At 36.3% G+C, this 16,009-nt stretch overlaps 1 protein-coding gene across 1 annotated transcript; it reads right to left on the bottom strand.

The window, feature by feature from the left end:
• Positions 1 to 529: 529 nt before the first annotated feature.
• On the bottom strand, positions 530 to 12,788 carry stac3 (SH3 and cysteine rich domain 3). The gene is made up of 13 exons (XM_026218870.1): positions 12,629 to 12,788; positions 10,305 to 10,366; positions 10,146 to 10,224; positions 9,921 to 10,077; positions 9,640 to 9,737; positions 9,478 to 9,538; positions 8,816 to 8,913; positions 8,656 to 8,722; positions 5,924 to 5,970; positions 5,080 to 5,171; positions 4,886 to 4,937; positions 2,348 to 2,485; positions 530 to 1,947 (listed from the first exon to the last, which is right to left on the bottom strand). Exons 2-13 carry the CDS (start codon positions 10,319 to 10,321, stop codon positions 1,849 to 1,851), a joined length of 1,005 nt encoding a protein of 334 aa, XP_026074655.1. The 5' UTR covers positions 10,322 to 10,366; positions 12,629 to 12,788; the 3' UTR covers positions 530 to 1,848.
• Between the last annotated feature and the right edge of the window lie 3,221 nt (positions 12,789 to 16,009).

Genomic DNA, 16,009 nt, shown 5'->3' with positions numbered 1-16,009 from the left:
TTCTTCTTGAGCAAGTCCTCTGCAGCACTGCTGACTACTTCCATAATTGAATTTAATTTGACCTTTTTCACAAAAAAAAAAGACAATTGTTCACATAAAATATAGCCTACTTTCTTCCCAACTATTTTGCATGTGTCTATCTTCTTTGGTTAGACAAGACATAAAATAATATGACATTCAGAGGACAGAGGATCATGAAAGGTCACTGGACGTCCTGTAAATGTCCCAGTGAACTTCCAGAGGACATCTTGACGAACGCCTGCACAACATCAAGGGGACCTTACACACTCTACCCTTTTTCTGTTAGCTGTCATCTGATCATACAGCAATTCCGTTTTTATTTATACCATGTGTTGTACTAAGTGTATAAATTAATTTAATTTAAAGAGCCAAAAATTATAAAAGAAATGGTATAATGAAACATTAAATGTAAAATTTTAAAATGTCAATCCTGTCCCTCTCTCTCTCTTCCACTTCCACTATTTTTTTATTTTTTTTTAATCTAAATGTATTTATTTTTTGACTCATCAATTGTATTTTAGGTTTTTATTGACAGGAAATTTACATTGTCATTATGAGAAATGAAAACTTAATATTTCCTTTCTTACTACATTTTGGTGCATATTTTATGCACACTCATGTGATAACTAAATGGCTAATCAGGTTGTATCTTTTTTTAATAATTTTTACCACTTGCAAGGAATATCATTTCTAGATCTACTATAATACACAACTGTAATTTCTATTTATTTATTGTCTGAGAGCTAGAATAGATTTGTTTTTATGTTCTTTTGTAAATTGATAAACACATGACATCTATGATTGTGTCCAGTAGAGCACCTGTCACTGAGATGAATGGGAAGGCTAATGAATAGACACTGCACTGTACACACACACTCCTAAAACACTGGTTCACAAACTGAACAAGGACTTGCCTATTATTTGACAAATTCAGCCATTTAGCTTGTGCCAAGGATATTTACAGAATTTGAATCAATGATCCCATTTGGCCTTTAATGACCTTAAATGACCTTAAATGTGTTATAAGCAGTTTCACCCATTATGCCAATTTCTTCCAGACATGTGTACTTCAATATTTGCTGCTTTAGGAGGGTCATTTAACACCTCATCAAAGGTGTTCAGCAGGGCTCAGCACTCAAGTTCTTTCACATCTCAATAAAGCATTTCATGATTGACTCACTTTGTTTAGAGGAACTAATGCTAATGCAGAGTAGTCTGTTTCCCAAGCTGTTCAGACAAGCTTACAATTCTCGTGAAGGTCATTGTATGGTGTAGCATTGAGATTTGCCCTCAAAGAAATTACTAAAACTGTCAAAAATATTCATCAGAAGGAGCAACAGAAGCAGATAATTTTGTTATGTCATTTAATCACATAACCTATGACAGTGGTTTTCAACTCTGTTTTAAATAGAAATGTAAAATTTTAGCTGTTGAGCTCCAGGAACAGGGTTGAAAACCACTGACATCTGAGATTAGCCAGACTCCACGATCTGTTTCTGCTTGCTTACTGTGATCAATGTAAAGTAAGTATTGCCACAATTAGTCCTAGAGAAAAAAAAAAACTATGAACATCATTCTTGCAGTGTAAATTAATGTATTATGTTCCTCAACGATTGAGCAACTATTTTGACTTTTCTTTTGTATTCATATATAGTGCTTGGTGAGTATTACATTTAGACCCTGTGTACACGCACATACGTTCATATTTCTGTCAAAATGACAGTGAGGTCAGATAATGTTGTCTTTCTTGTCATGGCTTGTCTATTTGTTCCTCTTTCTCCGTCCATTCTTCTGCTTGACTTGTTTTCTTCAGGATTATATCTTCGTTCAGAGCTCGTGTAGCAGGTCGGCAGGGAAGAAGCCCAGTTTGCGGCCAGTGCTGACCTTCAGATATCCATTCACCTCCTCTCCTTTCTTCACCACAATCTACAGCACACAGTTATACATGCTGAGATCTGAACATTCAATCAGTAATCAGCCAATAAACTGCCTCTGAATACATTTTGAATTGCTCCTCTTCACATTTAATCAGGTACAAACATTAATTAGGGACCCACCCTTATCTGCACTAATGAGAAGATGATAACAGTCTTACAGTACAGTTAGTGGATATTACATTATGCCATCATATATTTTAAGCCAAGAATGTTTCAGCCTTCTTCATGGGCATTTCCTGCTATTTTTGCCACATTTTGAACAGAATCACATGAAACAACTTGAAAAAACTCTGATGTTAAGAGTTTTTTTATGTACATTTACAGTTAAAGTATTGTATAGAAAATGGTAGAAAACAAAACAAAAGTTAATCACAGAGACACACACTGACCTGATCTTTCTTCAGGGTAATCTGGCCCATCTCTCTGTTTCCAACAAAGGAGCGTGTCACTTTATACACCCTCTCACCAGCTCGCACCCTGATGATGTAATTCATGGGCAAGTATCCTGTCTTCTCCCCAATCTTACCCTAGAACACACACACACACACACACACACACACACACACACACACACACACACACACACACACACACACACACACACACACACACACACACACACACAGATGAAAGCATATCTGGGCTAGTGTGTTTACTTTGAAGGAACAGTGTAGTGTTTTCCTCTATTCTCTGTTCTGTCTCAGTTTAAGGTGTAAACACTTTAAGAATAAGCTATTCTTATATTTTTTTAGCAACTATTTAATAATTGTTAACTAAATGACGTATTAATCTTAATCTCCCTTTTGCTTTATTCTGCACTATTCTGACCATATAACATAAGCGTATATAAGCTGTGCTTCTCTGTCATTTCACCCTGCTCTCTCTCCGAGTGACCCACAGCAAGCCTGTCTCCACACACTGCTTGAAGCTACTCCCCTTCAGTGATTCAATGATGAGAATCCCAAGGTATCATTATAAACTGTTTACAAAAGTGAATAGGCCAGTTAAAGCATTAATTTAATATATCTAAGATTTGGCAAGCTCATCCAGCATTCATTTAATTGATGAGCGCATACACCTGTTCCGAAGCACTTCTGTATGCCTGGCCTTCTTGCTTAACTGTTGGTCCTAATCCTTTTGGCACCATTTGCTGGACATTTCACTTCTAAAATGCAATGCCTACTGTTAAATGTGATGGGAAACATGCAAGAAATCAAAGTGATATCATTATCACAGGAGGTGCATGTTTTTAGCATGAAAACCTAATATATGGTAATTTTATACATGCATTATATGCAGGGGTGCACGTAATTTTTTAAGCCTGGCTCTCATAAGAGAACCTGGAGATTTGGTTTGGTCCTCACACTGCATATACCGTGACCCATTAAATATAACTATAAAAAAAGAATTAATAATAGTTATAATATTATTGCACTTTTTTTAAACAAAATAACAGTAAATAAACTAAATAATATTGTGTGATAATATTATTAAAAATAAAAGGTTGTCCTAGTTTTAAATACAAATACATTTATTTTATAGTAAACTTAAAAATAAAATGTTAATATTTACTACTAATTTCTTAGTTTGCCTTTTAAAGAAGAATCGCTTTATGTATTCCCCAATTTTAAGTCGCTTTGGATAAAAACGTCTAAAAATAAATAAATAAAAGCGTTTTCATCTTATTCAAACTTAAAATCATCAGACTTTTATTTTGGCAGGTTGCCGGCAAATAAGTATATGCGCACGTCTGGATTTAGCGCTGCTGATTAAAGAGTGTCAGTGGATGCATGTCACAGTTTTGCATTCTGCTTTGAAAACGGCATGGGATAGACTAGATTTATGCTTTCAGGTTGAAAATAAAACTTATATAGTGCAGTTTGTGATCTAAAATGGTAATTGTGTATTAACAGCTGTCAACCATGTCGGTACGCAAATGTGCTGTCAGAACATATTTATTTAATGCACCTTTATATTGGCCGCGCATGCGGACCTGCGGACCACTTATGTGCACCCCTGATTATATGATTAGATGTGTGTTATAAATCCAACTTTATATCAGAAAATCTCAAGCCAACCAGAATATGGATTGCAACCATTATCTCATCCTTGTATTCTTTCTACCCACTTTCCTGTTTGCTTGGAAGCTGCAAAACTCTTTATTGTATTTGTGTGACACAATGAAATGAATCAATGATATTTTAGCTCTGCATGTGTCAGTGATAAATATTGTAATCCTTTGTGGCGAGGAGACTTCTGTTGAGATCTCTCCCAGTCATCCCGTTGCTAATAAACGTATGAAAGAAAGAACACTTTACGTTTTCTTCTACCATATAAAAAATATTCTGTAAAATATATGGTTAAAAACCGGCAGCTGTGGTTGCCAGAATTATACTGTAAAAAATACGGTAACATATGGTAAATTTACAGTTTAATACCGTAATTTGATATAATATTAATATACCGACTTATTGAAGTACTGAAATCTGTTTTGTACCTCTGTAATACACTGGTATCCACCAACAGCAGGTGGTGACAAAAAAGTCACCTGAAGAAACAAAGCTATAAATAATAACATATATAGATGGTGCACAGTGTGATTCACACAAGCACTAAACACCATCATGGTGAGACTTAATAAACTGAAATATGCAATAAACATTAATTTGACAACATTATATGTAACATACAACCCTAATAAACATAACAGATAAGAAAAAAAAAAAAAGAAGAAACAGTTATTTCAAAGAAAAAACATCAAATTCAAACAAAATTTGAAACGCAACGCAGATAATTCTGGAAACGTAACTTTACGGTTTTTCCCAGTAAATTTTACAGGTAATTACCGTTAACCATTTAACAGGTTTGTACTGGAGCATTTTTACAGTTTTTTTTTACCATTAAAATCACAGTAATTATTTACTCACCCTCCACCACTCCTCATTGGAGTCATCCAGCACTGTGATGCGATCTCCTGGACTGAAACACAAACACACACACACACACTTAGCACACCTGACCAGATTCACAAGTGACACAAATATATAACGTATGATGCTTATGACTATGCATGAGTGCTATGGCTAAACTGAAAAGTTAACAAATATGTGAACAGACTCACTGGAAGTCCAGGTCATCTTTCTCGATGGCTTTAAAGCGATACAAAGCCATATAATAGTGAGACTGACTGAATGTCTGCTGCTGCTTCTTGTTCTGCAAACATCAACATCAACAGCCAGTTTGAGGGTTTTATTTGCCTGTTACAGCCAGCACCAGATTCAGATGCAGTTGCACCGTTAAAACATGTTAACATGTTACGTAACTACTTAACTGTTGATTTCATATTTTAAGTACTTCTGCTTCTTAACCATGTATCTAAGGATGATGATACACGGAACAACTTTTTGAGCAATTTTTATTTTTTGAGCAGTGCTGCAGAGGGTAATGAGTACAAAAATGTTATTTCTGGACAGACTTGTCTCTAGATATGGTTTGAGTTTACAGGATTTTTACACTCAAACACTTCATCACCTACTAGGCAGAAGTCTTAAATAGCACATATCTCCACAGCAAACCACACATTTTATGGTACCTTTGATACCCACAGCACATGCTGTAGGACGAGTTCATCACTGAAGTGCTGTGTTTAGGGGTATGTTTAAACCCTTGACTCGTCACTATGAAGAGTAGTGATAGTGATGATATGAGGCTTAGCAAGTACCACTACTCACAGCCAAAAGCTACCCAAGTTACAACAAGCGTAAAAATAACATGACAAACTCTATCACACACACACACTTAAACTCATAATGAAATAATAATATTCAATATTATGGACACAATCAGGGTTGGAACAAGAAAGTTTATAAAGGCTGCATGAAGTTGACAGACCAGTCCATGCAACTTTTAAATGCAAACATTTGTTGATTTGCCACAGCATGAAGACTAGTGCAAAGGCCTTTTACCTTGTCATCTGCTGCAGTTTTGTCTTTCTTGTCTCCATCTTGCTTTCCTAAAGGATAAAGTGTGCCCATTAAAATATAGTTTTGGAATTAATGAATATATAAACCCAGCATAATTTAGATTAAAATGCAAACTATCTTATTTCTTCCTCTCAAAATACCCGAATTAACAGGCCACCCTCACATTGTTAGGTGAAAGAGATCAATAAGCAGTTAAGCCTGTGATTATATATATTGGCTCAATAGGTGGTGTTTTCTCTTTCGTACACGTACTTGTTGACGGCACAATGAGAACACATCCGTGGTCACATGCTCTGAAGTCCTACAGAATCACAACAGTTTTCTGGTACAGTCCAAATGCCCATAAGTAGATGCCATCATAGCCTACTGAGCACCAGGGGCGTAGCAACCGGGGGGGACGGGGGGACATGTCCCCCGCACTTTTAGAAACAGGTGATTCTGACCCCTGCTAATTTTTTTTTTTTTTTAGGATCCAGCGTGAATATTTCCTGTAGTGTTCTCTGATTTGTTACCTAGATTTGAGTGAAGTAACATTCAGCCAATCACAGAGCGAATCATCTCCTGGGCGCGTCTGCTATGAGCTTCAAATCTCAATTGTTGCTCTTCTGAATTTTCGTTCGTTCGTTTGTTCACTTTGCTATTAGGCCGTCTGGGATAAAATGCACCCCAGAAAAAAGTAAAGGACGATTACATCCTTTTTTCAAACACACACTGTAAGTATGTTACAGTATGTCGCGATTACATGAATCGCGCAATAAAGTTTTCATGTTATGATTTAACCCATTGAACCCATATGGACCTCGTCACGTCGCGCCGGATTCAGTGTGTTAAATGCTCTCCTAATTGTCACTTTGGATAAAAGCGTCTGCTAAATAAGACGTAACAATGTTATTGGTTTCTGCTGTCTTTTGTTTGTCTACGTGCTGCTCGCGGAGTAAAATTATCATTTCACAATAAATCATATTTGTTTTGCAACGAATATCTTAAAATACTTTATCAAATTTTATTCTTTTAATTCATAACTGTTACTTTATGTCCAAACTAGTCTGTAGGAAAGGCAGGCTGTGACGTCACTGGCAGAGAGAGGGGGCAGTTGCTCAACCTCTCCAGAATGTGTACAGGTGAGATTTGTATCTGGGTTACTCCGCCGCGGTATCCCCGAAGCAATCTAAAATAGTCCGAATATAAACACTTATTATAGGTGCACCCTAGTGATTCAGGACAAGCCAAAAACACGGTTTGGAAAATAGATTCTTGTTGTACTCGCTTATTATATACATTTTTCTACATTTTGAACACAAACAAAGTTACGGACCGCAGCTCTGATTGGTTGTTTTTTACCGTGAGTGATGTATTTCTGCAAATGTCAATAGGACACTGGGAGGAGCCAGAGGAGCTTGATCTTTTCACAGATTATCTGTCTCATATTTTTCATAAAATGTATGTTGTATAAAATTACTGTAGATGTAATCTGTATACTCATTTAACACCTGTTTTTGTATAACTGTTAAAAAAAAGTTATTGTTCAAATGTAGTGCAACTGAAATATTGTAAATATCATAAAATATCTTTATTTCATAAAAAAAAAAATAATAATTATAGATGGTCTCCCATTGGTCTCAAAGTCCTGCAGTATTTTTAAATTTCGAGTATGATTTAACAAAAATAGGTTCCTGTAAGCTATCATGTCATGTTCCCAAATTTGAAAAAGTAAAATGCCAATTGGTATTCTATTTAGAATTTATTATGAACATCAGCTTTGGGTCAAATCACCATACAGCTGTCCCCCCCACTTTTAAAATGGCTGCTACGCCCCTGCTGAGCACAGGCTTTACATCATCGCGTCAGATTCTTCAGTGCCCAGATTGTCTCAGCCCATTATTTCTGTGACTAACTGGAAGAGTCTGTGATAAAATGCCCAAGCATATATGTTGTTTGGAAGTTTGTTGCAACAGGGCTGCATTGGAGGGATCTGATTGCCCACACTGCAAACTTAGAAATGCTTCTGTGCACTTATGGTAGCAACTCTCTACAAAAGCAGTGCTGAAAGATGAGCATGTGGGCATCAAGCTCTCCAGACTCTCATGCTGAGTTCACTTGAAGGTCCCTGTTTCTCACCCCTGAAACACATTCTGTGTTTTCCTATAGGCTTGAGCACAAAGAGCTGAATGGTATGTCTATGATGGAATTAGAATCTGTGGAGTTCACTGGAGGACTGACTGAAGCCTGACTTTAACCCTACAGTTATGCTTACAGAGCTGCTTGGGATCATCTCCCATGCATTGAAAAAATGACACTTGGACTAGATGATAGAGACCCTGACTGAAGATTAAAAATCCATTTTAGATTATTGTTTTCTTCTTTCACACCTTTCTGGTTGCTTGCCTTCTACTTCTATTTCCATCAAGAGGTGTCAAGATGAGGACAGACAAGAAGACAATGGTGTCCTCTCTAAACTATCAGTCATGGCCCATTCTAACACTGGCATCAAATATATTTTGCAGTAATTCTGGAGGAAATTTGGCAGAGTGAAAGTAGATTTGATTGGTTTACTGCTTTGCAGACACTAGAGAAGAGGAGAGAGTAATTTTCAAGACACACACCCCTCACTTGAAACACCCAATCTTATGGTTTCCTAATGAGATCACTGATTTTCACCTGTGGAATTTTGCCACAAAGAGAACAAACAATGAGTAAATTCTGCTGTAACTTACCTTCACCAGCCTCTTCAACCTCCTTTGGTTGTTGAGCTTCCTCCTCCTCCATCATCATCATCAACAACTTAGAAAAGATAAATGTTCATGATATTCATCATAATAGTATGAGCTCAGAAACATGTCCGATAATTCCTGACAGCAGAACATGATCACATACGTTCTTTTTGTCCTCAGAGCCTTTCTTCCTCTCTTTATTGGCCATGATCACACCCACTCTCAGTGTTTCAAACACCGGGTCACTGCGGTTCTGCTGACCTATACACATGCAGTTTACATTTTTCAAGTATTTTATTGTATTCAGTTTATTTTTTATTTGATGATGTTTTATCATTCAGTCTTTTTTAACAGCATTTTATTCTACAAAAATCTTCAAACATTGTAAAATTTAGACATTATTTTATCAGAACTAGGCTCACCATACACAACAGCCATGAACAAGACTTCACAAGGAACATAGGAAACACAAGAGCTATATATACACTCAGGGTAAAAAGACTAACAAGAAACAGGTGCACACAATCAGAAGTAACAAAGGTAAATCTGAGCAGAAACCAGAACTACACATGAAAATATGCCATAAACATTGGCATAAAATATACTTGATCACCACACTTTAGTTTAAGGCCCACTTCTCAATATTAACTGTGACCTTGCATCAAAAGATGTACTACTTATTAATATTTAGCAAGGTAGTTGTTAAATTTAGGTATGGGGTCAGATTACGAAGTATGAAATATGGTCATGCATTTAATGTGTTCTTTAAGTAGTAATGAAAAGCTAATATGCTACTAATATGCATGCTAAATACATCACACTCACCAGGGTTATTGATCTCTTGATCGTAGAGAGGAGAGCTGTATGCCCGTCTAAATCCAGGAGGCTGACAAGGAAGATATTAATAAAAACAATGAAACTGAGAGTGTGACTGTACTGTCATCATATGATATATAAAAATAGAATGCATATAGAATGTTGTCTCACTATTTTCCCAAAGCATCTCTGGAACTGCACATATGATTGGCACGAGTGGTGAATGTTGGTCTTGCAGTTTTTACAGCGCAAGGCAAATTTATTATTGACTGAAAGTAGAAAAGAAATCAGTTATTATATAAAATTACTGCATGGATACTGCCAATCCAAACTGTATGCTAATCGTCAATCAATCATAGTAGTGGTCCTGACAGTACTAGGTGCGATTTTAGTACTGGACTGCCTTTTTCAGGAACCAAATTATCTCGAAATTATCTGAAATGTGAACTTACGGACAATCATTCGTGCACAGACGTCACAAAACTTGGGTTTCTTGCAGTAGTGGTCCTTAAATTTGTGTGGCCTGTCATTGATCTGAATTACAGGCTCAGGGGTTGGAGGAGGAGGGGCCTCTTCTTCCTCAACCTCTTCATCATACACAAAATAAACCTAAGGAGGACAGAAAGTGAGCTGTGTCTACATGATACCAACACAAGGAGAGAGACTGACATACGCACAGTGTTGTCGTCCTCCTTTACAACATTGTCTGGAGCAGGAGGATTATCATGAATATCCAGAGAATCTTTATCCTCGAGTCTGAAACACAATCAGCATTTTGATAGTTGTGCACTTACATAATGTTCTAGATCGACAATATAGTCTGTGGAGACACTCACTGGTCATATTGAGCCATAAATACAGCTTCTTCAGCCTACAGTCAGTCAGGAGAATTCAGCACCTGCACAACCATGACATGTTAACTGATCTGGTGTTCATCCAGATCTCCAAGAGAGCTACTGTCCTGCAGATTTCAGCTCCAAACCAAATCACACACATGGGAACAAGGCAATAAAGGTGTTCAGAGTTACTTGGTAATTACCGACAGGTGTGTTGAAGTAGGTTGGAACTGAAGTCTGCAGGACTGTAGCTCTCCAGGAGAAGTGTTTAAGATCAATATAATCGTATAACATTATTTATACAATTGGAACAGCAATGTAAATACATATAAATGTGTCTTCAGATGCAGCGTCTGTGCACCTCTGCAGTGCAAACATCCAGCTTTATTTCCTATAAATAATTATCAGAGGGCTGCTTCATAATTATGTTTGCTTTTTTTTGTTTGAGCATAGGAACCTAGTACCTTATAAAATATACAAATCATTTGTGCCTCCATTTTAAACACTTCCTCCAGCTTCATGAGGCAAATCTCACTAAACTGTTAAATCCAGCCACAACTGAAGTCTAACACACTGAAGTCCATGAAATTAAAAGTCTAGCATGAGTATATCTGTTAATGTCTCTCTCACTGAACCCAGACTAATGTTTGTTGGTGTCTGAATCCAACTTACTCTTTAATTAAACACCTGCCTGTAATTCAAAAGTCATTCTGAACACTGTTATTAGCTTGTCCGGGGTGGTTTGGTGAAATGTAGGAGCAGTGCCAGTGACCCTCCAGGAGCAGGATTGACCACCCCGGGTTACACCTAAACACAGCAGGTCACGGGCGCTGCTTTAGGTTAAATTAGATATGCATCAGATGAACCGAAGCACTTCTGAAGACTTCTTTAAAGACTGATACTGTACTTTGTAAAAAGTCTACTGGCTGCTGAATGTTTCATTAGGTTACATTGCTCATCCTGATCTTGATCGGCCTAAATATTTTCAGTCTGTTATTTAGGTTTAATTGCTTGTGGTCTGTTGAGCATTCATTTTGTTTATTAGAGACCTTTATTGTGATGAGAAATGATAATAAGCATGTTGCTCATTGCATGTTTTTATACAAAATAGCAGCACAATTTTCTGTAATACTATGTAATGTCATTGTTACAGCAAATCAAGATTCGTATTTGAATCACAAACCTCTTATCATATTATCACATATTGAACTAAATTGTAAAATTACTGTATAAGGGTAGGTTTTACTGCCTAAAATGGCATAAGCAGAATGCAGAAGCACTTGTTCAAGTCAGTTGTTGAGTCCAAAAGAGGCAAATATCAGGAGATCCTCTGAGTTTGAGTGTGTGTGTGTGTGTGTGTGTGTGTGTGTGTGTGTGTGTGTGTGTGTGTGTGTGTGTGTGTGTGTGTGTGTGTGTGTGTGTGTGTGTGTGTGTGTGTGTGTGAGGGATGGTGTGAAAAAGGACATTAAAGCAACTTGTAGTATTGATTATTGTTAATAAAATTCTTATTAAGGTCGTGACTGTCAGTTGTTGAAAATCTGCTGTAAAAGGGCGAGCTGTTTAAGGTTAGTGTGTGAATTGCTCGACATGGCCACATCACCAGAGTTCAGGGTACAGGCTAGTTTAACATTTAAATTATGCAAATTAGCACTGTGTGCCTTTTTTATGTTGCCATATAGGATTTACAGTGTGATTTGAAATCAGAGTAAAGTTAAACCAATCATACTGTTAATAAGCGACTGAAGACAAATATAGATTCATTGAAAATCCTGCTGTGCAGATTTGGCAATGTGTATCTGATGTTAATAATGTCTAGCTTAATTTTGACAAAGTACCATTTTTTGTACAAATTGTTGAACTGTGTTGTTATTGTTCATATTACAACATTCATTTCAAGTACAGCAGATTGCAGAAGTTTCATCATTACATAAAGAAACATTAAATACTGTCCCATCAAAAACATCAACTTAACCATTTAATCTGTCTCTCTCTCTCATAGACACATACTGTATAATATATATATATATATATATATATATATATATATAGTTTCTATCCCTTCCCCTAACCATACACATAAACCAACCCCTCACACAAAACTACTGCCATTTTTAGATTTTCAAATCACTTCATTCATATATGATTTATAAGCTGTTTTCCTCATGGGGACCCATAAGGTGAACATTTACTGGTATTACTATACTTGTGGAGACAACTGGTCCTCATATATGGAATATCAAGTACACACACACACATACAGTTTCTATTTCTATCAATAGGAGTGAATCATGTGACCTAAACTATAATAAATACACTGTTCATACCTGTTAATGATGTTTTGCCTTATGATGTTGACTATAATCCAATGTCTCCAATGAGTTATCAGTCAGAGGTGTTGTCCTAGAGTAAGTTAGTCTTAACTCATTAATAAGCAGACTGGTTTGAGCTGAGGAACGTGTACATGTGTATCTGTGTCGCTCTGAGTGTTTTAAACAGATGGTAGATGACGAACAGTAATAAGACCCCTCTCTCTGTCCAGTTGACAGACATGAACACATGCAGTCAGTTCTAGTCACTCACAGATTCACTGCAGGCCTGTCAGTTTGAACCCAAGATCATTACTACAGAAAATGTTTATCTAAAAACTGTTCATCATGAATGCTCACAAACTCATTAAACAACATATTAACAACATGGTCTTTTTTAAAACCTTTGGTATTTATTCCTACTTACTTTCACAAAGTTGTGTTGAAAGTTCAGCTTTACAGTGATAAATGGTTACTAGAACTCGCTCTTTCTTTAGTTTAGCCCTTATATTAGTGAGTTACTCATGCTAAACTTGTCTTTTTTGGAACAAATCTTATTTTAACAAGTGTTACGTTGTAATGGATACAATCATTTGAAGCATCAAGACACTTTCAAAAGGTGATATATATTATTTTGATCGCTATAAGTTTATCTTGGTATTTGTGTGATTATTTGAATGTTTGTAATACAGATACAGTGATAAAGACATGAAGCGTCTACAGAATATATTAACTGGTCAGCAGCAGCGTGAATGCAGATTCTTCACAGTCAGGAGCTGCGTCTGAAATGGCTCACTCGTTCACTGTTCCCTATGTAGTGTATGGCAGTTGAGTGCACACTATCAGAAAGGAGTCAACAAAATAAAGTGCACGAAGTCAGACTCTGACATGTACACTGCAGTCGCAGAAACTTCTTCATTATATATGTACAAATGTACATTAATATTATTTTAGAAAATAATGTTAATAACAACAACACTCACATTGTACACAAACTTATATTATAATTAGGCTATCTCTGTGTGGTTTCAAAGATGGCTGCTTATGTTCATAATAACTGAATACTATTAAAATACTGGCAACAAAGATAAACATATTACACATAATTAATATATTTTTAAAACATTAATAATCCATGAATTTAACCATTAAAGCAGAAGTAAGAATGCATCTCTCAAAAACTGTCTTGCTCCAGCTCGTTTGTCCTCTCTGCATTGGTGCTTCAGTGAGTGTACATTGGTTGTACCCTCGAAATCAGAGAGGATTGTGGGTAAAAAGTAGTGAAGGAATGTAGGGAATGAACTCAGCGGAAGCTGAAGCTAGATGGTGCTATGTTTAAAGTGTATTTTAGGCTTAATACCCAGCCATCTTAAGACCTCCTGAGCCTGGTAGGACCCAGCATCACAAAGATGGAGACAAATTACAGGGAGAATATATCCACTGCACAGCAGCTCTGATTTGCAGTGTTTTTTTCTTTCAACACTGTACAGAAATTATTAGTTATGATTAATTATTTTTCTTTTTGCCAAAAATAACTGTTTGGTTCTTACATTCCCATTTCAGATATCTATCCACTGGGGACTCCTACCATACCATAGCTTTTAATAATAAAACTGGGCATTCCACTGCAGGTTTTGTACAGAGTGTGAGCAGGTCCATCTGGGATTGTCCTCATTTATTAATAAATTAAACATTAAAAACAAACATACACATATAATTAAGTTTGACAATAAACTAAAATGGTGAAAAATAAACCTTTGGAAAGAGTGTTTTGATTTGTATTTCAATTATGCAGGTCCTGAAGGTCCTGCTGAAGCTTTATTCAGTAACATTAAAATATTCTAATATTTACATAAAACAAACAGTATTATTGCTATTTTGATTGTCCATATGGAGTTTAAAATCACCAGTTAAAACAACAGCTGAACAAATTACACTGACAAGTGTCTAAAGCTAAAAATAATTCAGAGAAAAATGCAGTGTTACCTTTGGAGCGAGGTAAATATTTAAGACAAGAATTGGTGAATAAAAGCAAGGTAGTGTAACTTCAGTGATGGAGACATCAGAACAGCAAGACCGCCACCTTTACCTGTGGTTAGTGGTTGATCAGTGTAAGTGTAGCCTGGGAAGACACGCAGTTTAAGATTCAAATAGTCATTTGGCTGATTTCATGTTTCACAGAGACAAAGAAAGTCCAGATTCTTGTCCACAATAATGTCATTGAAGCCACTTTATTGTTTATTTAGCAGAGTTTTCAGATGTGCAAACCTGATTTTTTTCAAGATGGACACCTCCAATCAATGCAGTAGATTTATGAGGACAGGAGAGATTAGCAGAACAAACTCCATGTGCCTTTCCGATCAAACTGCGTTTACTCTGGCACCACCTGTATGAAGACTCTGGCGGGAACATATTTGGGTCAGTGGAGAAGATGCAGTGATCGCAGCGTTTGCAAAACATAGGTAAGAAGAGGTAGACAGGGCTGTAAGTTTAACAGTTCAGCTGGAAGGTATTTTGCCTTGGTGAAGTCCAAATGTTTGAAGTATTTCTTGCTTGAAGCTCCAATTGAAATCACAATAAAAAATATAACTGAATAAAAAAACAAAACAGCATGTTGCCAACAGGTTTATCCAGGTGAGGTAGGACTCCAAACACAGCTGATTACGTGAAGTTTAGTAAATCATAGTCACCATTTCAGTCCAAGCCAACAAAATCATACAAATCACAATATTCAAAAAAATGAACAGTGCAGTTTGATGAAGCTGGTTTCTGGTTCTTTGTTTCTGTTTATTTCTATTTCTGTTTCTATTCCCACACAAAAACAAATTTGTTCACAATGCGAACCACATAGAAATAAGTTGATGGACAACGTCTTCACTGACTCCTAAAAGAGAGAAAGAGAGGGAAGCAAATGAAAGAAGAAGCATTTAGTTGCACATGTTGTACTGTCTAATTTAACATTTCATATTTAAAAGATCTTAGTGACCACAGAGCACACACATATACCATACAAAAATAATTATATACATCTTCAAACCAATTCATGTTGCAAACTGTTCAAAGACTTGGAGAAAAAAAAATATTTTGACATTGTGGGAACAAAGGTTCTTGAAGCATTCATGTCAATAAAGCCCATCTGAACTGGGGAAAAAATAGAGAGAGATGCAAGAAATCTGAATAGAAATAACATATTATTGACATGACTTTTCCTGACCTTTAAATATTTAAAGTACACATTGTGATGTATACAGCAGCATTACCTACCACCTGGATGCTCTACCCTCTTTCCTCAATTGTTTGTCTATAACCCTATTAAATTCTTCCACTTCACTGAAATGGTAAATGGAGAACATAATCACTGTTGGTTTAAAAGAAATACGGTTAACTCTTTTAAAAAGG

This window comes from Carassius auratus, chromosome 34 (assembly GCF_003368295.1).
Source record: "Carassius auratus strain Wakin chromosome 34, ASM336829v1, whole genome shotgun sequence".
In the NCBI taxonomy this organism is placed as follows: domain Eukaryota; kingdom Metazoa; phylum Chordata; class Actinopteri; order Cypriniformes; family Cyprinidae; genus Carassius; species Carassius auratus.
The sequence above is the reverse complement of the archived record's forward strand: the minus strand, read 5'-3'. Positions and strand labels throughout refer to the sequence as shown.

Bases quoted from the DNA above. Each gene is read 5' to 3' on its own strand.
- stac3 (XM_026218870.1), bottom strand. The intron at 10,078-10,145 runs GTGCGTATGTCA...TGTCCTCCTTAG, and splicing joins TAAAGGAGGACGACAACACT to GTTTATTTTGTGTATGATGA. The intron at 8,723-8,815 runs GTATGTGATCAT...ATCTTTTCTAAG, and splicing joins GCTCTGAGGACAAAAAGAAC to TTGTTGATGATGATGATGGA.